Source organism: Acinonyx jubatus, chromosome B1 (genome assembly GCF_027475565.1).
Source record: "Acinonyx jubatus isolate Ajub_Pintada_27869175 chromosome B1, VMU_Ajub_asm_v1.0, whole genome shotgun sequence".
NCBI classification, from domain to species: Eukaryota; Metazoa; Chordata; class Mammalia; order Carnivora; family Felidae; genus Acinonyx; species Acinonyx jubatus.
The window spans coordinates 111,790,951-111,813,763 of record NC_069382.1 but is presented as its reverse complement, the minus strand read 5'-3'; the positions used below and the strand labels follow the sequence as shown (position 1 = coordinate 111,813,763).

Below are 22,813 nucleotides of genomic sequence, written 5' to 3'. Positions count from 1 at the left end.
TGACTGAGTTCTAGAATTTTTCAGATCTACCTCAAAGAAACTGGTGTTATGATACCTTTTGCTCACCAAGCAAATCAGAGACAGAGTGGAGGATGTTGAAGGAGGCTCAGTAGAAAAACCCACTCTGCTGGACTGAAAAACTGGAATATGCAGGACAGTGTTATATACACATATTTTAAGCCTTTAAGCATTTTACCCTGGGGAATGAGCTAAAAATGTAGCAGCTGATGTTTGAAGTGTTGCCATGTAGTGAGTCCTCATTCACGGACATTGCCAAGTTAGATCCCTACATGGATTAATCAACAGAATAGACAACAAATAGCCAATCCCAGAAGAGACTATGAAGACCACAGTACTTAAATGTAGTTTTGATAACTGTCCGTCTGCCCAATGTTATAATAAATAAAGTTGAAGTTTCACCTCAGGTGACATTACAAAAGCCATGGTAAGTGACAAATTCTCTTGACTCTGATATTTAAAAACCTAAGAATACGGTACATCTATTTTCTATCAGCAGCAGAAATAGAGTTCTGACCTGTTCACTTTCCAACTTTTAAGTACAGACATTAATTTCATCACAAAAATCTGGGAAGATTTGTGAAAGGAAGATGGAGTCTCAAATGCCCTATAGAGTCTCACTGGATAGGCGTAGAGAGCAGGAGAGATTGTGTTTACATGGCAGGAAGGATTATTAACCTGGGAGGTATTTTCCCTAGGTGTCCGATTGATGAAAATCAGTGTGATGCTTGTTAAACATGGAGTCCAGGACCCCACTTAGTGTTTGAATTTCCAAAGGGGTCACAAAGTAATGAACACACCAGCACGACCTAATGGGTTCTGGGGATTCTGAAGATAGGACGTTTGCAGCACTGCCACGGTAGGAAATCCAAATGTGCTGTGATCGGTAAAGGGTGGTCCTGGGAATGTCACAGAGCTAAAGTCAAGGGGAGGTTAAGGCCAAGGCTCAACAGTCAGAGTTAGTTAACTGGTCTCAACTTGAGATTGATGGCTTTGTATGTATGTGTATGGACTTTCAGCTAGAGGTCTTGAGATGATGAATAGGCAGGGCCGCCTTGGTAGGCCACAGAATTCTGTGGTGAGGAATCATACATTAACATGAGTGGGCATGAACTGAGAAGTTGAATTTATAAATAATCAAATGTAGTGTCAGAAAGACCAAATTTCAACTCTGGACCTAATTTCTAGTCCCAGACTAGTCATTTAGTTAGCAGTGTAACTTAGGGCAAATAATCTAAATTTCATGGACCTATGGTTTATCATCTATAAAATCAAGGAACTATCACAGGTAATCTATGAGATCTTTCCAAACTTAATAATTTTCTGAAACCTATTAGTTAAGTAGTGCCTTAAAATCCAAGGAGAAGCCAGGAGTAGGAACTACTGATTTAGTCCAGAGTGGGGGGAAAAGGCCCAGAGAGGTTAGATAACTACCAAGACCACAAAGTTGATAGATGGGCTCTCCCTTCTGACCCACAGCACAATGCTCTTAACTCAAACTATAATCCGTGCTTCTGAGACACTGGCCTTATTAGAAGTATGGTGTTCTAAGAAGAATAAAGAGGCATGAATTTTTCCCATTCATGGGTGAGTCACCTGCCTGACTCCAAAAAATGAAACTCAGATTTCTGGGGTCCAACCAATACTTCTGCATTCCTAAAGCTGAGTGGGCCACAGGGAGTTCCTAAAGGAGAGGGTGGGCTGCCTCTAAGCTTTCTGATTTCTAGCTCCAACATTGCATTTATGTGTTCCCCTACCTCTCACCATTTAAATTCACCAACTCACTACTAAGAAGCTTTCAAGAGTCCTTGAACCTTCCCTCATGAGTTTTTTTTTTCCTGAATTTTTAAATTCAGAACAAAGCATCAAATCATAAGATAACAACCGATATTTATTGGGTGTTTCTTGACAACTGCACCAGATACTGTGCTAAGTATCTTACAAATATACCCATTAAATTATCGCAACACTATGAGGTCAGTTGCCTAGTTGAGTAAAAGAAGGATCAAAGCGGGTAAATAGTCTGCTGAAAGTGACGTGGCCTGTTAGTGGCAAAGCTGAGGTTAGAACATAGGAACTCATTGCATATGCTGCCTGGAAGAAGAAACCTTTCTTTCAGGGCTCATTTTAACTCTCCAAAATGTCCTCTTGATCTACACAAAAGCAAAGAACTGATGGAAACCATCTTTACAATATAAGCTGCACTAATTCTGATGAGCAGGGGTATTCTCTATTGTTCTCTTATTCATCCAGAGCATAGAGTACATGATACACTCTACCCCATTCTAGACCAGTGATCTCTGGGGGAGTACAAAATTAAGATGTTGGATAGTTAAAGCATTTAGATGCAGCACCGCTATATGACAAACAAGGGGTATCAGTTACACCTAAATATGCAACTAATGATAACATAAGAAAGAACATCTGAACCAGTCTGAGAATCTCATCAGATTCACCTCTAAATGGTTGATTGTGAGTATACATATTATGATTAGTGATTAAGAAACTTACATAGTGTCATGGAAAAAGGCAAAACGAGGAGTAATTCATCTCCAGGTGATATCACTTAAATTTGTTGTAAGACATTCTGTGTTGTGAGATTTAAACATCTGGATACTTAAAGGCTTAAAGATTATACAACATTATATAACATTATATAACAGATAAATAAGATGGGACAGACATGCTTCCGTCATGCTTCTCCTTGATTAACAGGGAAACAGAAATCCAATAATCAAGGGATTTTTTTGGATTACCTTTGGTCCAGGAAGTCCATGAGGTCCCTGAAAATGAAAAACACAGATTTTAATTAAGAATTGATTCACTATTTCCTAACAGAAGTGATTATTGTATAGAGTAACCAAAGAGATGTAAAACAAGAATCTTCTTGGAGCTGTAGCTAGAGGCAGGACAGTGGATGTTAACACCTAGTGAATGTTCCTTCCAGCTCTTGGACTGTTGTGTAATTGGAAATTCACTAACAGCAATTTGTTCTGCTAAATACCTGTGAGAGGGAGAAATATGTAAGAAAAACATTTTAAAAAAGTATTGTGAACCCACACTACTCCTATTTCTCAAATCCATATTTTCATAAAATCTAGGTGGAACGTGTGACATACTTTGAGTTACACAGAATAGAGATAGGTCCTAAAATACGGAAATTTGCCAAAGAGAAGTCCTGGTGAAGGGAAGACCTTTTCCCGTTACTGAATCCTCTAGACCCAAGAAGAATCTAAAGAAAGAAGGAAACGAGGAGATGATAGTCAAGTTTGGGACCCTGTGGCATCATTAATTTAAGACTAAGGAAAGGATTCTATCCACAGAGCACTAATCATTATTAGTTAGAATGCATTTGTTTTTACGAAGACGAATTCTTCAAGGCTTTTGTAACAGTTGTTTACCAATGGAAGGAAGTTATAACGCATACATGCATCAGGGCTTTTCTCCTGTATTTTGTGGAAAATCTAACCAGAGACTAATTAGCTAACCTAAATTACCTAAAGGTTACTGTGGATTGCTTTAAACCTTTCAAGTTATTTGAATTAACTCTTTGGAGAGAGGAGTATTTAAACACCCAACAGCGAAATCATACAACTGTAGGAAAAATTTTTTGTCAAGCAATATACAAATATTTGTTATATATGTCTGCATTGGAATAATAGTTTCCCTTTAGCTAAGCAGTGGATAAGCATTTTCAGGGAATGGCTGTTACTTTATCAAGTATTCTTATTTTATTGTAGTAATGGTTAAAATCCCTTTAAACTAATCAATTTTATGATATGAATAAGATATAGCCTTTAAAATTTTAATCTTCTAACTTAAAGTGGAGGGAGTATAAAAAAAAGCCAAAAGTATGTCATTTGCTTAATTCTTAATGAACAGTTTAGTATTAAGAAAATAATGTTAATTATAACTATTTCATGATATGAAATAGAAAACAACAGTTAGTAAGAAATAGATGATTGGGTCTGGGGCTCTGCTTTGCAGCTTAGATCATTCCAGTGATGTTCCAGGGGGAAAACATGACCCACAGTTTATTTAATCTGTATGACTAAAGGCATAGAGTTTATTGAGATACCTTAGGGACGAATGTGACCTTAGAGGCTGCCCAACTTGTACCCTCCTGCCCCAGTCAAAAGCAGCTGAAGCAGTCCACCTTCTATGTTCTAGCCTTAACACTACCGCCATTAGGTGGACGTTTTGAGAATTACACTGGCTTAATGGCTGCCTTCCTCACCAGATAGGAGTTCTGTGAAGGCATGGCCATTGTCTGAGGGATACTTGCGGTGAACACTGGATCCACCAGAGTACCATAAAGGTGAAAAGAAAAAGAAGCAACAATATATGTCATCTACAGTTTTTCTCATATTATTTTATAAATGTGCCTATTAAAATCTCATTAAAATGTTTCAAAGTTGGTTAGACACATTCATTAATGGCTACAATTATTAATCCTGTTATGCTATGAATGGCCTAAATGGGTTGGTTAAGATGATTTTTTGACGTTCATACTGGAGGTTGAAGTAAAGCTTGTCAAATCTATCCTTGACTCTCCTATCACAAAACTACTCTATCTCTTTTCAAGAGACGTATTTGGGAATGAAGGCCAATACTGTAAAGTCAGATATCTCAGAGCACCTCGTATTTTCTGTTCATTCTACAGACAGCAGCCCAAAATACAAGCTGGCTGTTGTGAGGGATGTGTTCATGTTTTTCTAGTAGCATACTCATAAATACATGATTACATTTTGTAGAGAAGAGAGGCTTACCATGGGGCCTGGTGGGCCATGGGGGCCTGGTGGGCCTGGTGGGCCTATGATCTGTACGTCCAAAAAATAAACATGGATTTGGTTATTTCATTTAGATAAGGCAGTTTGGCTTGGATCTTGTGCTAGGGTTCTGCTAAGGCCATTAATAGTTGCAGAGGAAGAAGGATACTAGAAAAAGTGAGGCATTTGATTCTTTACGTTTAGAAATGCCTTCTTGAGAACAGCAACAATAGCAAGAAAAAACTTTAAAAAAATACAGCTGTTTTACAAAAGCCAGAATAAATCTAAAGTACATTAAAAGAAAGGACAGCAATCATCAAGAGATGCTATAATATCACAATCACTATTAAACTCTCCAATATTTCACTGAGCAGCAACAGGGCTCTGGAGGGGGGAAAAAAGTGTGCTCTGTAATCACAAAGCTCTACCCAAAAGTGTTATGGGAAAACCATTGATTTTTTCTCCTTAGGATTAGACAGTCTCCTAAAAAACTGCTTTTAACTCAGACTTCTGAGACTCATTGTCTCTCATCGTAAAAGGCCGACAGACATTTTTTCTATAGTTTGACAAACTAAAAGGTTCACAGTCTTTCTACTGTTGATAAGCCATCTGGCACAGATTGAACTTGGTAAATAATAGGCCTGTTTTAGAGTTCTTTAGTAACCGCGGAAGTTCAGCCACCATCAACTTACGGAAGGACCCTGAGGACCTGGTAATCCAGAGTCTCCTTTTTCTCCTTTCATTCCATTGGCACCCTACAAATAACCGGTAAGAGTTGAGTTGGTAAAGTTGTTTCCAAAGTATAAGAAAACAACTGAATTTTCTCCCCAAACCCATCATCCTTTTGAAATTTTTATAGTCTTATGCACATAATATATAAAAGAAAGATTTATCCCCTTGCATTTTAGTCTCAAAGAGCAAGCTTCTCCAAATCTCTAGGACTGTGGGTGATATGTGAAATACAACTTAAAGTAAATAAAAACTAGGTTAGGTGTGATTGGTTAAACTTATACATTGTTATATATATCAGATTATAAATGTTATATTTTTTGTGGTGGTGCTCACTTTAAATAGCAAAGGTCAGTCTTTTATTGACATTTATATACTTCCTTGTTTTAAAATAGGCCTAAGGCAGTGAAGTCTTCTATATTTTTTGTTTTAATCTCACAATTTAATTACTGAGGATGAAAATGAAGTTTCAGGGTTCTTAGCTGAAAATAGGGTTAACAATACCTATCTCTCCATTTCTTTTACATTTTTTAAAATTTTCCCTTCCAAATCCTCAGTAAAAATTGTGGGGTAAAGTCACAAAAACACCATTCCATTCACACAAAGAGAACACTTTTTAAACAGTAACTTGTTTTAAAATTGCCTTATATTTTTTAGTTTGTTAATTTTTAAATTATGGTTTATTTAAAAATGATCAGTTGTCACCATCTGATGCATACTAAATTAAAGTGATCAACTCTATCTTTCTATCTTCTGATGAAAATAATTCAGGAAAACATGAAGGTTTATTTTATAATTCACTTGGTTAGATGCTTTAAAACTTGTTTTAGTGCCACAGTTGGAGTAATTAACCAACAATACCTCAAATATTTAAGAATAAAATAGTACATGAACCACTAGATGAGAATGCAGGTAATCATAAAACTCTTTTTTCTTTTTAAGTTTATTTATTTTGAGACAGACAGACACAGTGCGAGTGGGGGAGGGGCAGAGAGAGGGAGAGAGAAAATCCCAAGCTGGCTTTGCGCTGGTAGCACAAAGACTGATGTGGGCCTCGAACCCCCAAAACCATGAGATCATGACCTGAGCAAGATCATGAAACCAGGAGTCAGACATTTAACCAACTGAGCCACCCAGGTGCTCCTCTTTTCTGATTTAATTTATCTTAACATGAACACATCCTAAAAAGTACAAACATACCGGTAATCCAGGAAGTCCGATTCCTCCTTTTTCACCTGGCATACCTGGGTCCCCCATGTCTCCCTTTGAGCCTTTAAGTCCCTACAAATGATACGGTTTACATGTAACAATCACACTGAAACTTGATAGTAACATCCTAAGGAAAACAGAATTCCAGATCAATTTTGTCAGTGGGTGATCCTATGCTGAGATGATTCTGATTGTCACTGCTAGAGTTATTTCTTATAGCAATCTTCTACATTGAATCAGTACTATTTCCTCATGTAACAGAAGGGATTAAACCCTATTACTTAGGCCATTTAAGTATGAAAACTATGAATTTAGGTGTTAACATAATTTCTCCTGATTCTGTATTTTTACCTGGCAGTTAATTCAGTATCACTGGTCCTGAAAACAATTTAAGGGACTGAATTCTCAGCAGTACAATACACATTTTGAACCAGGACTAGCGTTATAAGAACAAAGGCTCAAATAAATTTCTCCCATCTCCATCCACCACACTCTCCTACCCCTCTTAAAAGCAGGTGGAAGTTCCAATCACTATCAGTTTTCAATGGTTCAATATACAGAAACATAAATAATGTAGGCACCAATTATTAGGTGCCTGGTCTTTAGGCATCAGAGTTCAGTCAAGTTTACAAATATTTCAACTTTTCCACAGTGTTCTTATTTTATTCTCATGACATCTCAATGAGGTGATCCATGGTGCTTTAAAAAAATTTTTTGAGAGAGAGCACAAGCAGGGGAGAGGGGCAAGGGGGGCAGGAGTGAGTGAGGGTGGGGGGAGAGAAATCTTAGGCAGGCTCCACGCTCAGTGCAGAGATCAACTCAGGGCTCGATCCCAAGACTCTGGATTATGATCCAAGTCAAAATCAAGAGTCGGACGCTCAACTGACTGAGCCACCCAGGCTCTCCCACGATGCTATTTTTATTCTTCTTTTACAGTGAGTAAATAGATAGATGTATATTTTGAATGCTAACAAATCTGAGTTTTGTAATAATAACACTGAAGTGGATTTTTATTGTTAAGTATTTTCATCCAAGGAGCTTCACTATCATATGACCAGATGGCCCATTCTTGGGCAGGGATGGTGACAGTTCTGGTAGTAAGGGGCCCCTGGCTGCACAAACCTATTCATCTCTTCCATACCCAAACCTACTTACAAACAGTAGGAACGTGTTTTTTCTTTACTTATACCTATTTAATAGCACTTAGTTCAGAATCACTTGCTAGGTGGGTGAGTGGATAGGTGCTTGAGTGGGTAGTAGACGGATCTAACTGATTAATCAGCCCCTGGTTGGTTTTAGGAATCTAGTGATGGAGAGTAGCAGGGTAGCCTGTCCTTGCTACTGGAGTTAGTAGCAGAAGTAGACCTTGTGAAGCGTATAGAAAAAAACCCCAGCTACTATGTATGTAGGGACCATGTAGTATCTTTATGCATGTTAAATTAATTATTTTTAATGACTAGCATTGGGGATACAACCAGATTTTTAAATGCTTATGTGATCTCTGATTAATAATAGCATATCATCAGAAGTGTCTTTATTTTTTTAGCTATCACGTTTATTTTATGTGACATTATATTACTTCAATATACAACTCTAATATTAAAATAACTCTTGAATTTAATTTTCTTACCTAATACTATCTCCTGAGAAGCATAGTTCACTAACTGTATCAAGAAACCTCTTGAAAAAAAAAAAGAAACCTCTTGATTTCTTACGATTTTCTTGATTTTAGTCATTTATTGGGTAAATAACGGAAGCCCAGAAAATATCAAATATCTTGAAGCTAACCATTGTGATTTGACTCTGAATTGAGAGTAGTGTCCATATTCTCCTTAGTCAGATTCTTTCTGACCAGAGGTAAACAACAGCTTAGAGGCCAAATCCAGCCCAGGGATTATTTTTGCACAAGTTGAATCTTTGAGAAAAAATTTAAGGGGTGTTCAGATAAAAAAAAAATCTGTGACAAAAACTGTATGTGATCTGCAAAGTCTAAAACATTTACTATCTGGTCTTTTATGAAAAAGTTTGCTAACCTCTGATTTAAGGGAAACCATTGGAGATGCTGACATATTCTGTGGAAGCACAAGTGCCCCACTTGTTTCTGTATTTTCTAGTGATCTTGAAAATTAGGTGTAATCTTTATTTGGGAAAAAAATATTGTCAAAACAACACATATAAGGAATATCTAATTTTGTGGAAACTTTTGTTGACTGATTATAATCTTGACCTATTAGCATTCACTTGTAAAAAATTAGGCTATTCTTACTAAATTGGTAATGATCTTATAAGTCTAATAAAAATTCACAGAAGTGTCACTGGTAGAGTGGTAAGGAGTATTAACACAAAATGTCATATCGCTGGTCTGTTTCTGCAAAGAAAACTAACGTCTAATTTAAAACCAATTGCTTTTTAGAGTTAATATAGTCTCTACAACAGATGGTGAAAAAAGAAAGAGGGGATCATATGTCAACACTCATGTCTTTTTGGCTCCAAATCTATAATAAAAGTAGTGATCAATAATGATGCTTTAAATGACAGTATATATCTTTGCAAATTACCTGCTCTCCATCAACTCCTGGGATTCCTGGAGATCCTGGCTCTCCCTGTTAAGATAAAAAGTGATGGCTTGTCTCCATTCATCATTGGTAAATAAAAGTGATGCTGGTTGGTAATAGTACAATTTGACTTTTCAGCAAAGGCATCATAACCCAAGAACACTTTGTTACATCATACGCATATCAAAACTAAGTGAAATAACATTTTCTTAAAGATTACATATAACAATACTTATATGTAGCTAAGATCCAATGTTTTTATTTTTTTCCCCATGTGAGATTCAGGCTAAAGGAAAAAATGGTGAAAGAAAACTGGTAGAGATAATTTGAAGGTTGACTATACCCTGTAACAATAACTTATAAGCCTCAGTTAATTTTTTTCTCCTTAAAAAATCTGTATTATTTCTCTTTATTTTCCAACTTGAGAAAAAAGCAAAAGCATAAAAGTTAACTTAAAAATCGCATGCAGTGTTTTAACTGGCACCATTTGAACAGTGGATACAGATTCGTAATTGTGAATGTGCTATTTCCAGACATAATCAATTAGATAATATCTTAATCCACATAAAATTACTTTTGGGTGAGTTCAATTACCTAAACTATGGTAGGAATGAATTAAAGTTTACTATTCATATTATGACATTTTAGAAACCCTGACAACCCAAAATCTATTTTATCTTAATTGAAGATGACCCATTAAAAACAAATTTAAGCAATGTGCTAGATATTTATCCAACCAACAAAGGTCCAGTCATTTTTCACTTGGAAAGGTACTGAACAAACAAATTCTTTGAAAGGTAAGATATTATTTTAGATCAATGAGTCACTTTTGCAGATCCCATTATAAATATGTCTGATTCCCACATGGTGGAAACTTTGTAAAGTCAGCTCTCCTGATTGTGAGTGGCCTGCCTCACAGACAGATTTTCAAGGGAGCTGACTTGACTGTATTTTTTTAGAAAGGCTTGTTTGATAATGTATAAACCACAATAGTGAAATTGTTAGAGATCTTTTCCCTGGTAAAAACTTTAAGAGCTCTTGGCCACAGCATGAAATTTGAGCTTTCCAATTAAAGAAAGCCTGACAAACAAATGCATTAAAAAAAAAAAAGTGGGGGTGGGGGGAGAAGAAGTCTTTCCTTACTCCTGATTTCTCACCCTTTGTGGTAGGAGCAAAGTTTATTTTGCCACAAACAAGTCTGCTGAGGTTGGATGCACCTGGCTAAGCCTTAGTTTCATTCAGTCTGAATGCTTGTCAGCACTCTGGGTCCAATAATGATTGTTTTGCTAAGCTTTTACCTTCAAAATGTGACCCGCGAGTGTTTAAAAGAAAGCAGAACTCATGAGTTATGAATTTATCTTTCACTCATCAAATGTAGTTTGTAAAGAATTACTTGATGTGTAAGAAGTCAAACAATCTTTGTTTGATAAAGAGAAACACTAATTGAATAGGCTCCCATTCAGTCTGAGGCTAAGTCCCCAGTGCAAATGGGTTCTACACTTGACTTCGGATGCATTTTCTGACTCTTGGTCATAGGCACATCTCACCCCTGTTATGCCAACCTTATCAAGGAGAGATCAAGGAAAGCATGAAAGATTGTATCAGTCAGCCCAAGATCTCAATTACAAGATCATTGTACAGTGTGTGGGGTGGGGTAGAGTGACAGCATAGTGGGAAGGCCAGCAGGGATGAGAGGTAAGGGAGTATGACTAACTCCCTCCCACAGCTCACTTGTCAAGACACTCATTTGGCCAGCTTCCTCCCGTCTTTCATTTTCAGCTCAAAGTCATCCTTGACTCTTAAGACTGAGAGGAGCCTTCCTGTATGGACATCCATAGCATGCACTCATCAAAGCACTTACTCTATTTATTAGTAATTGTGCCTTTACTTGCCTCGCTCCTGTTCTAAACTGTAAGCTCCTTCTTGAAACCCCTTGCTATATTCAGATATCTCTGTTAGATATTAGTCTTTATTATATAGAGGCTCAAAAATTACTTACTGAATAACTGAATTAAAAAATGAGTAGCAATTAGATTATAAAACAAGGGGAGGTGTATATGTTTTAACACTATTATATACCCTTCATGGCTAGGTGGTTCTTTTTGCCTCTTTAGGACAAGGGATTTATACCCTTAGGGTGGCTATAGGTCTTTGGGCTTTAAAGAAGTGTAAAGTCCTAGGAGCTTTTGAGGTGTGTAAGTAAAGAGGTATGTGTTTAGCACAGAAGCAAGGAATTTAGATCCTGGTTGACTCTACATAGAAGAAAAGGGAATCTGCAGATTCACCCCTGTGTTGTCTAGTCCAGCTCACCAAGATCTTAGAGAGCAGGGATCCAGGCTGACTTGCTTACCAGGAACAAAGACTGTGTAACTGGAGAATTTTTGTGTTCTATCTCTTAGGGCCCAGAATGTGATAGAGAAACAGAAAGTTAAAAACCCAAACCTTACAATAATGTTATACATGATATCTGTTTAAAATTAGGGTCTATGTGCTAAGTATATCTTATATGGGTAAGGACCTCAGCAATATTTTACTTTATATTCCTTTTTGTAATAGAAAAATAATTTTCCATGTGTTAGCTTTCTGTTTTTAAGTATCTTAAAGAGTATAAAGCTGGCATGTGTGTGTGTGTGTGTGTGTGTGTGTGTGTGTGTGTGTGTACATGACAGACTCAGCAAATAAAGTACTTTGAAAGGCATCAACAAAAGATGGATTTCAAAATCACTTGAATCTCCTACAAAAATCCAGTGATGAAAGTCATATTTCAACACACATGGCTCAGTTCTAAAAAGTGAGAGACAATGGCTATGTGTTACTTGCTCAAATTTGGTTAAATAACTAAATTTAAGTTTGGAGGGGTAAAGCTGAAACCACCGACAAATCTGAGATATAATCAAGTAATTCTAGGTTTCTGTTGCTCATAGTTGGTATGTTTCATTAGATAAGATGCAAATGGCAGAATGAATAAATACAATGGGATTTGTTATAAAAAGTGGTTGAAAAATGATTCCTCAAATTTTCATCTGTGAATGCACCATGCTAAAGCTTCTCTTATTATTTTTATTACAAAAAATTAAAGGGAAAATCTTTTTTAGTGTTAGAATAAATTTTTCTTCAATCCTCCTGTATATAAATATTTTCCTTTTTTCATATATTACATTTAGTGGCTCTTTACCTTTACAATTTCTATAAAACTTGTTTTTCCCTCATTTAATATTCTGTTTTTCTCAATGTCCTCCCTTTAAATTTAATGCTAATCTTATTTCTCTCCCTTCTTACCTAATCTTCCTTTTTTTTTCCCTTTCTGATTTCCTGTCCCTTCAGCCCAGACCTCAGTGTCCATTCTTAGCTGCCTTAAGCAATATTGATGATCTTAGCTTCTTTAGTATTTTCTAAGAATGATTTTTCAAAGATACATATATTTAAGGTGGGATTCTCTGTACCATAAGTGGTAAATGGAAACAAGTAAAATAAAGAATGACCTTTGGCCCTTGTAGTCCTTGAGGTCCAGGTGGTCCAGGGGGACCCTAAATCAAGAAAAGACAAAGTTTTAAAAAGCAGCAAATATATGTATTACAATTTATGCTTTAAATAATAAGTACACCATATACTTCCATTATTTCTGTCATAATCAAACATCCCCCAACATTAATTTGCAATGGGGACAAATTTCACCAGTTATGTAAGTATAAAAACTACCTACTTCTGTGCAAAACTATCAATACATTTAGGCAAAATAACACTGAATATGCTTTTGAGTTGATTTCATAACATAATGTAAAATTGCTGTTGTGTTCCACATTCACCTCCTTGGGATGAATTAGCATGCTAATACTACCTGTGTTTCTAGACACCTAGCCTCCCCCCACACACAAAGGATTTGATTTCCCAAACAGTAAAGAACACAGCCACATTATTGTAAGACTAAAAACTTTTAGAAAAATAACAGTAACTTTTTTGGGGGTCTTTTTCACTAAGCAGACAAAGTGGTTTAACTGGGGCAAATGTTGTAAAAGTTATTAATAAGGAGACATAAAACTAAATATCAGACAAAAACAATTGCTACATTAGTACCATTATCATTGGCATGCATCAACACCACGAAGTCACAAACCACAGAAATCATGCATGGGAGTTACCGTGACAGTTAAGGTGGTAATCCTCTGTTGGGAAAATGTATTGACAAAGACAAAGTTACCTATATTGTGTGCCAAAGTACAATAATACATTTTTGAAATGATCAAATTCCTTGAATGTGTTTTGGCAAGCCTGATGTCTTATAAGTGATTGAGAAGATACTGAGAACATATTAACCTATCTTTAAATGAATATATACACAATGGAGTACTACATGGCAATGAGAAAGAATGAAATATGGTCCTTTGTAGCAACATGGAAGGAACTGGAGAGTGTTATGCTAAGTGAAATAAACCGTACAGAGAAAGACAGATACCATATGGTTTCACTCTTATGTGGATCCTGAGAAACTTAACAGAAACCCATGGGGGAGGGGAAGGAAAAAAAAAACAAACGAAAAAAGAGGTTAGAATGGAAGAGAGCCAAAGCATAAGAGACTCTTAAAAACTGAGAACAAACTGAGGGTTGCTGGGGGGTGGGAGGGAGGGGAGGGTGGGTGATGGGTATTGAGGAGGGCACCTGTTGGGATGAGCACTGGGTGTTGTATGGAAACCAATTTGACAATAAACTTCATATATTGAAAAAAAATAAAATTTAAATGAATACAATATAGTTATAAAGATTTTGGGGGTGGAGTCAGACCTCCATTCATTCCCTGATAAAGATTGTTTTTAAAACTATTTTCAGATTTTTCTTTTTAAAAAATCTTTGTGTAAAGAAAAAAGAAAATGTCAAAACTTTAATTCACTTGATTAAAAAAATGTCTGTAGCTAAATGGTGTACAGTAGAGGTGTGTTGGCATAATTGTGACCTGAGAGACTGCTATTCACGAGAGTTCCATTCTAGGGCACTTAAAGTAGAGAAAATGGAAATGTCCAACTGTATGTGTAAGTAAGTTTTTTTCTTTTTTAGTCTGTAGCTTATTTGTTGCATTATAATTAGCTTTTTTGGGTGCTATGGCTAAAGACAGGAGTTGACATGGAATTCATCCAGTTTCTTAGTGTGAAGTACTAGAGTACTATAACAAAATGTATTCTGTTAAAGAATGAATCTCCACAATATCTGACCCTTAATCCATGAACCGTTACTGCACTAATGTTTTCTAGTCTAGGTCTTATGCGAAGAGTTCTGTAGGGCCCATCACCACGTGACTTGGTCATAGAGGGAGCACATTTTCCATCAGGGACTCTGCTCAAAGAAACACGTTATCCAGTTACATGTAAACTTGTGAATATCGGTTTGACACCATCCCTTTGTTTTCCACTCCTCCATTCCCATTTCTGATTCAGGTTGCCATTGTTGCTGTTGTTTATTATTGTTGTTGTAAAAAATAAACTTAATATTACTGATCTTACTTCAAACACTTGAATCTCTAGTGACATGACCTCATCATTCCGTAGAAAACGATATATTTATGCATGCGTACAAATGGTTTGTATCTATGATAAAATCAGTCGTGGTCATTGCAGCTTCATGGAAAACACAGTAGGAAAGAAACCACCAGTGCTTCTAAGACAAAAGGCAAAGTGGTCACATACTAGGGGCAAGTTAAAAAAAAAATATCAAGGCCTATCATATCTGTGTAACATAAGGTACCACTTACTTTCTCTCAAGGGATTCATCTAGAGCAAGAGTCAGATTTATTGCTATGAGAAAGCTACTTCTTTGCCCCTGTAAGTAGGCAAGTCATTTTTAAAAAGGCTATTAGAGAATTATAGAGTAGAAATAATTTCTTTATCATTATTCTCCAATCATATATTTTTAACTACAAAAAATCCTAAAAGAATCCTAAAATTTTAGAAAGGGAAGAGAGTTTACAATTTGAGCTCTCTGAGGTTTTCCAAATGTACCGTATTTGAATTCATTTTCCACCTGGACACAAAACTAGTTTGCTTTTTTTTTTTAAATGTAAGGCTAACAATGTGTTTTGTAATGAGTCGCATAATAAAGGCATATTATTAATGGTAACTGAACTATCTAACAGATGGAGTTTACGTGATCTTGTTAAATAACTATATTTTGTGAGACCTAACAGTTACATAAGGCAGGTTACATCCAGGTAACAAGAAAAAAACAAATGACAAACTAAGCTAAGTTCTCAACAACATTTTTACCACCATCCTGTAGCACCTGTGTGCGGGCACACAGAGACATCCTAAAGATATTGGCTCACTCTGAATTTCTTGTATCTGGTTCCTCCACTCTACACCTATGGGAACTCAGCAGGGTTCTCTCTTGAACTCCACGAATGATTGGAAAACCAGAATTTTTGGTAGTGATGAAGAAAGACACGTTGTTTTCTGGTGAGGCACGATGTGAAATGGGAAGCATGAGCTGAAGCAACTGTAAATTGTTGAAAGTCTCGCAAGCTGTTTTGTGATTTATTCCCTCAGATGCTTATGTGAATCTCTTTAGAATTAAAGGTTATTTTCTTTCATTTCTCATAATGATGCAAGCTGAAAAGCACCCACGATTTACTAGAGAATAGGTTTAATTTAGATGGTGTTAAACATTTTTAAAAACTTGAATCCGGAAATGGAGAGGATTTACTGCTAATTGTGGAAACTTAAAAATCAAAGTAAATGGAGTATGGCAAATGTTTCTGTAAATAACAATTTTCAATAGAAGCAATGGCAAAATTGTATATTTTTAATGTGGCATTTTTATAATTGTATTATGTATTTATTTACCTAATCTAGATTTTTTTGCATATTTTTTTAGAGGAGGAGATAATAAAATGAAATGGACAAAATGGTGAATATCCATCAGTAGTTACAGAATTAGAAGAAAAAACGTCTACTACCTCCTTCTCAGTCTAATGGCTGCTTACTTAATTGATTTTGTTAGGGGCCCTTGTTCCACTAGAGAACCAGATTAGGAAAACAAATAGTTTCAAAAAAATAACTAAAAACTATTTACAAGCATAACATGTAATTGCCCTAACCCTATAAAAACAATAAATCTTTATTTAGGTTGAGGGATAAACGCGAACTAGTTGACTATAATGGATATTGACTGGTTTACTGTCATAAAGAACTTGAGGCAGAAAAATAAACTGAGCACATATATCCTTTCATATCAAGATGTGGGTGTCAATGTTTTAAAAAGTACCGTGCATTTAGGCATATTTACAAAGGATGTTCAGGAGCTCCTAAAAAATGACCTTAACCATAATACTAGATTTCATGGACTCTTAGAAAGAATCTATTCTGAAACATCTTTACTTTACAAATAAGATCAATGAAGTATAGATACACTCACTGCTTTCCCAAAAATGACTCAGCTAGTTAATAGCAGAGAGGAAATCAAAACAGATTTTTGGTTTTAGACTGAGAGTAGCTTGCTTCAGGCCTGACTCTGTTCATGCAATGGATACTTTAAAAGACTCACAGTTTTCCCAGAAATGGTCATAGCCTATAATATTGGAGGATTTCTTGGAAGCTAAGAGAATGTATACCTTTTAAAGGTGGTAGTAAGAATTATGGTGTCACCGAAAGCAGTTTAGGAGAAATTTAATCACTAATAAATTAAGTTAAAAACTATGTCCTATATTTTATAAGTAAAAGCTTTGAAAACATAGTAGGTACACCAAAACTTCTTATTCTCTTTTTCTCTCTTTCCACATGCAGTTATCAATTTGTGGGGGAAAAGGAACAATTTAGAAATCTGGTTCTAGAAGTTGACAATAGCCAAAGGCTACTGCTTATATCTAATCCAGGTGTACTGAGGAACACTATTCAACCTATTGACTGAACTTACTGACCAAGCAACATTTCTTCAAGCAATGAGCATGCTTCTCTTTGCATTTTACCAGAAGAAAAAGAATGAAAAGAAAAAGAGGCTGAGCTGAAAACAATGTACAAAAACTACTTAATAAATGCTTTACTAGTTAAAAATGGTAGTTGTAGCAAAGCACCCATAAAAATGTAGATCTACTAAATTAGACACTGTTAGTGAAATCATAAAGATGGGGGAAATCAGTCAATCAAGTACAAAATAGCAAATATTTAAAACAATTAATTTGGTATTCAAGCAAAGAAATGGATTGTCCATATAGGCTAAGTGTACTCACTTATCTATCAGTAACCATTTATTCAATATTTATATGCCTAGACCTGTGCCAGGTACAGCAGGGGATATAAAATAAGCATGAGATATACTTTTGTCACCAAGAAACTTACAATCTGGTAAGAGGCAAGACTAAAATAAATTATGTGATTTGAGAACAATTAAAGGTTGAGCTAATGGGGCCTGACTGCTGATGTTTGAAAGGATTGAAAGAAAGAATCATCTGGGTGGCAGCAGTATATTGTTGGATCAGATTTAGACAGATGAAAGAAAGGGAAGAAGAATGGGATGAACCAGGCAAAAAGAGGGCGATTTTTGTGGGTATGATAAATATGGCCACTCTTGGGAAATCTGTTTTGTGGAGAAATAGGAAATTCTCTATTATAGGTAGAATTATAGAGCTTTGAAAGTCAAATGAAGTTTGGGCTTGATAGAGTAGGCAAGGTGGTCATTTAGGTTTCTGAGCAGATCAGAGCCTTCAAAATAATAATATTTTAGGAAAATTAGCTTAGAGTGATATGCAGGATGGGTTAGAAAGGACTGGGAGGCACTAGGACCAGAAGAATGGTGAAGGGGCTGTTGCAGTGTTAGCCCTGAAACAAATAGGATGTGGACCGAGTTCAGAATGGAGAGAATAAGGCAACCTCAGGAGACACTTTGAAAAAGGAAATAACAGCATCTGTTTAGATGTAATGGACGAAGGACTATGAATAGTGTAAAATGATTCTAAAGATTCTATCTCAAGAAAGTTAAACAATTATAGTATCACTAACAGCAATTGATTAGTTAAAAAAGGGAATCATTTGATGGAAGGGAAAAGTAATCAGTATAATTGTATGTGTTGGTGGGAGATGATAAAGCAATGGTGCATCCCTGGTGGAAATATTCTTAGACACCTGGAGGTACATGCAAATCAGACCTGGAGGGTGAAAGATTGGGAAGACACAACACAGAAGAACACAGAGCAAGTGAATGAACCAAGAAAAGATCAGAGACTTGAGGATACCAAAAATTAGGGTATGACAGAGAAACTGGAAATACTAAGAGGAAACCTGGAAGAAATTAGAGTAGAGGATTCGAAAAACCAGAAAGAAAATTTCAAAAAGAAGGCAGTTTAGTATAAATGTCACAGAAAATCAAGGGTGATGAGTACAGTGAGATTGACCTAGAGGTCATTGTTGGCCTTTTTAAGAGAAGTTTCAACAGAATGTTGATATAGGCTAGAATGCAGGAGTCTAAGCATGAAAAGGACGAACAGGAAGCAAAGGTAATGGTGATAAGCCATATAGTCTATGGCTTCTTACTCTATAGGTAGTTCTCTATGGTAATAACACATTATATTATGAATGGTAGCAGCAATAAGAGATACCTGTGGAAGTTTTACTATGTGCCAGGCACTTCCAAGTGTATAATATGTATTTAGCCATTTACTTCTCATAACAACCCTTGAGGGAGGTATTACTACTATCCTTTTTTTTTTATAGACAAGGAAACTTAAGCACAGAGAAGTGAAATAACTTGTCCAAGGTCATGAACTTAGTAAGCAAGAGATTTTCAGCCAGGGAGTTCTGACTCCAGGGCCACATGACTCTTAATTGCTTTGCTATACTTGCTTTCCAAGCAAGGGAGACAAAGATTGGCAAAATGAACAGAAGGTTTAAACCAGATAACACTAAAGCATATCTGAAGGCAGAAGCGAAAGAAAAGGAAAGATAAAAAAATGCTGAGAAATAAAGAGGATACACTGGGACAGGGAGAAGGAGATGGGCTCAGGAGATCAGGAAAAAGGTGTGCTTTGAGCAGTGGAGCCCTCTGGGATGCCAGGGTGGGGGTGGAAGCTGATATTACACACATTACATGGGTGATCATCAGTGTCACTGTGCCAGGGCAGGGAGCAGTCACTTGCCTGCAAGGCTTCGTGGAGGTTGCCATTGTAGTCTATGATCTCAGTGGCTCCTTGATCTCCCTTTTGACCAGGTGGACCCTATGAAGAAAACCAACCAAGGGAAAATCAAGGAAGTTAGGCTAGGTTGTACAAAGGACTGTGGCAAAAACATAAATAGCAACATAGAGCCCTCTCTGACCATCAATTCCTCTGTATGGCCCAATTGCACTTTAGAAAAATCATGTTCAAATTTTGTCTTTATTTCAAAGGAGGCAAATGCTTTTAACTTCCTATAGATGGTAGATTAAAGATATGAAATCTGATTTTAAAAGAAGAGATAGGATTCAATCTCTAAAGCTGTCTTCTGAAAATTATAAAATGTAGGCTAATCTAATTCAATTTGCAACATTTTGATGGCTTTAACAGTATTTATTAAAGCAGTCCCTAATCTCTTTCTACTCATCTACATCTCATAGATTGTTTCCTTATTCTTTAAGAAGATAGAACACTGTTCTGTAGGAAAGGCTTGTCTTTCTCAATAGGAATACAATTCCATTAAAATTTAACCAAATAGGGAACAAATATAAGGCATCTACCCTACTCATCAACTCTGCCCTGCATTTCTATTAGTCATGTCCTAATTCCCTGCCTGTCTTTAAAAGAGACTTTGAAAATATGGGGTATTGCTTTTATTTATAATTGAAAAATGGATAATTCTATTAAATGGATGGTTATGGGCTTGGTCTTGCTCTCTTAGCAGAGAGAAAGTGGAAAGAGTTTTTTAGATCTTCTTGTGGAGCTTATTTTATGTGTTAGAATCTACACACTCATTGGTCCGGTGAGTACAGTAAAAAATAAGCAAAAAAGGGGAAGCAGCAGAAATAATTCAAGTCCACCTCCAGTGCTATTATTGGGTATTATTAGTCTAGGTGCTATGTGAAAGGCACATGGACACATGAGTCAAATCTAGGCTTGTAGGGGGCCAAAAGGTTAGATGAGAGATGTACTCACCCTTGGTCCCAGGGCTCCAGAGTCCCCTTTCTCTCCACGATCACCCTTTCCACAGAAAAGACAAAAAAAAGCTGAATTACTAGTGGGGCCAACAGCCAGAAATACCTCAAATCTAAGGATGTATTTAATACCATGCAGCAGCACCTTTGATATGAACTTCTCAAGTGGAAATAACAATTAGAAGAACAATTACCACTGACACAGCAAATGCTTAAGATGCACCTTAAGTGAGTTAAAATTCTCCTTTCAGATGACAGAGTATTTTGGAACAAAAATATATACAGCAACTCTCTTACTAGGGATCTTCAAAAGCAAAGCAAATGGTTTCTATGATACTCAAAGAAGCTTTTACCTCTCAGATTGAGCCATATTCTTTTTTTTTATAAGAAGAGATTTGGGGCAAAGGGAAAAAGAGCCAATCAATTGGGCTGTCTGTTTTCTAAGAAAAAAAATCTAGATAATCTGGACAGGGAAGGAACAGAAAGCTCGTTCTAGAGGGGTTTAGAAGGGAAAGGTCACCAGTGAGGCCTCTCTTTGATGATAATGAAGATCTAAGGAAAAGTTTCTCCAGAGGTATAGGCCTTTTAACACTCAGAAGGTGCTGAAGTGGACAGCAGCTGGCTAGAACAGGTTGGCAAGGCTGAAGGTCACGGGTAGGGCAAAGCCAGCTTTGTTTTTCCAAAGCAATATGAAAAATCACTAAAGTCCCATTCATGGTGTTATTACCCAACCTGGAGAGAAACCAGGAACAGTCCAAGCATCAAACCACACATACATCACTCTGAGAGCACTCAAAATTCTTAAAGGTCTAAACAGATTTTGGAGAAGAGATTTGAACTTATGTAGATTTGAAAGTTCTTTAAGACAGCCTTAAATTTATAGAGTCCTTTTCCTAAGTGGAATTCAAAGCATTTTAATGTGTCTTTCTACATATTTCATAAAATGGATAGGGACCAATGAAGGTAAGCAGGAAAAGAGATTTTAATATTTTTTCCACTCACATTATGCTGATAACATTGACCATAGTAATCAAATTTGCTCTGAATAGAGAATTAATAATTTCTGCTTCCTGTTTTCCTCATTTTTTATCCACTTTTTCATGTTATTAGCTGAAAACATCTTAACATGGTTCTGCTAAGTATGTAGATTATTTCAGATATTATAAAGAGCACGATAAAGGAAAGAATTTCAATTGGTGGTGAAATTTTAATGCCATGGAGGGAGTCAACTAACTTAAAACAAAGTACAATTTGAACGTTTACCACAAAGACAGTCAGGAAATAAAAAATAAGATTACACCCTACATAATGTAAATTAAATAGAGCATTTTTTTTCCCAAAGAAGTTCATCTTGTGTAATAGGAAATACAACTTCTCTTAAAGAATAATCTGAAGCACAAGAACACACAAAAACAAACAAGATGAAACAAACCAATTGTTTTGAGATATTAGGATGGAAATAATGCAATCCTACTGTCAGTTTAAAATGTGATTCTCTGTGGAAGAGGCAAAAGCCACAACTCTTGAAGGCCTCCTGTGATATTAAAATGGTTACTTGGTTACTGACCTTTGACCCCTTTGGGCCTCTAGTTCCTGATTCACCTTGTTTCCCCTATTATAGGAGAATATGAAGATGGAAAAGAGAAATGACAGAGGAGATAAGAACAGAAAGAAGAAATTAGCAGTGACTCAGAATAATGAAGAAAAATGGAAACACTTTATTTTAACTGCCTAAATATATGGTTCTATATAATGTTGACTATTATAACAACTAAGCATAAGTAGTTAACACCATATCATTAGTTCCTTCCCTGGTCTCTCCACCGCCTTCATTCCATTATAATTCTGAAGACTGCCCACCCACCAGTGGATGGGAAGTGCTCTGTGAATAATCCTCATTAGTCTCAACAGTGTTGGCATACATTTCTTTTTCATCAAAGAGTGATGTGTCTCTGGGATGGGTTATTAGAATAAAGTGTTGCCATATTAGTTTGTAGGAAGTGTAGAGGCATAAAGACTGAACCGTCAAATAAATCCTTGGCTCTGATATTTTCAGGGTGTTACACACCTTCAAGTTACCACAGAAACTAACACAGCACGTATCAACATTTTTCTCAGTAAGCTTTAATACACATTGAGTGATAACATGCTAATACAATAGTACCTCCCCTTTACTTTTGGATGTGTTACTAAATTTGTTCACCAGACAGAACAGAGAAAACTGGAAAAGTTGAATTGTAAAATTCCCTTTGAGAAGAACCCATCAGTGTGCATTTCAATATATTGTGATTTTTGCTGTTTTAGTATCTTTTGAGGAACTGTATTTTAGTTTCATGTTCTAAAGTAAGTAGTGGGGCACCTGGGTGGCTCCATCAGTTGAGTGTCCAACTTGGGATCAGGTCATGATCTCATGGTTTGTGAGTTGGAGCCCCA

At 36.3% G+C, this 22,813-nt stretch overlaps 1 protein-coding gene across 1 annotated transcript in view; it reads right to left on the bottom strand.

Moving 5' to 3' along the window:
• COL25A1 (collagen type XXV alpha 1 chain) overlaps positions 1–22,813 on the bottom strand; it is a 460,013-nt gene that overhangs the window by 27,120 nt on the left and 410,080 nt on the right. Inside the window, exons 21-29 of the mRNA XM_053217073.1 lie at positions 20,382–20,426; positions 19,392–19,469; positions 13,420–13,443; positions 12,763–12,807; positions 9,284–9,328; positions 6,717–6,797; positions 5,480–5,542; positions 4,788–4,838; positions 2,775–2,801 (exon numbers count right to left, since the gene is read on the bottom strand). Of these exons, the coding sequence (XP_053073048.1) occupies positions 2,775–2,801; positions 4,788–4,838; positions 5,480–5,542; positions 6,717–6,797; positions 9,284–9,328; positions 12,763–12,807; positions 13,420–13,443; positions 19,392–19,469; positions 20,382–20,426 (459 nt within the window). The remainder of the gene's footprint in view (positions 1–2,774; positions 2,802–4,787; positions 4,839–5,479; positions 5,543–6,716; positions 6,798–9,283; positions 9,329–12,762; positions 12,808–13,419; positions 13,444–19,391; positions 19,470–20,381; positions 20,427–22,813) is intronic.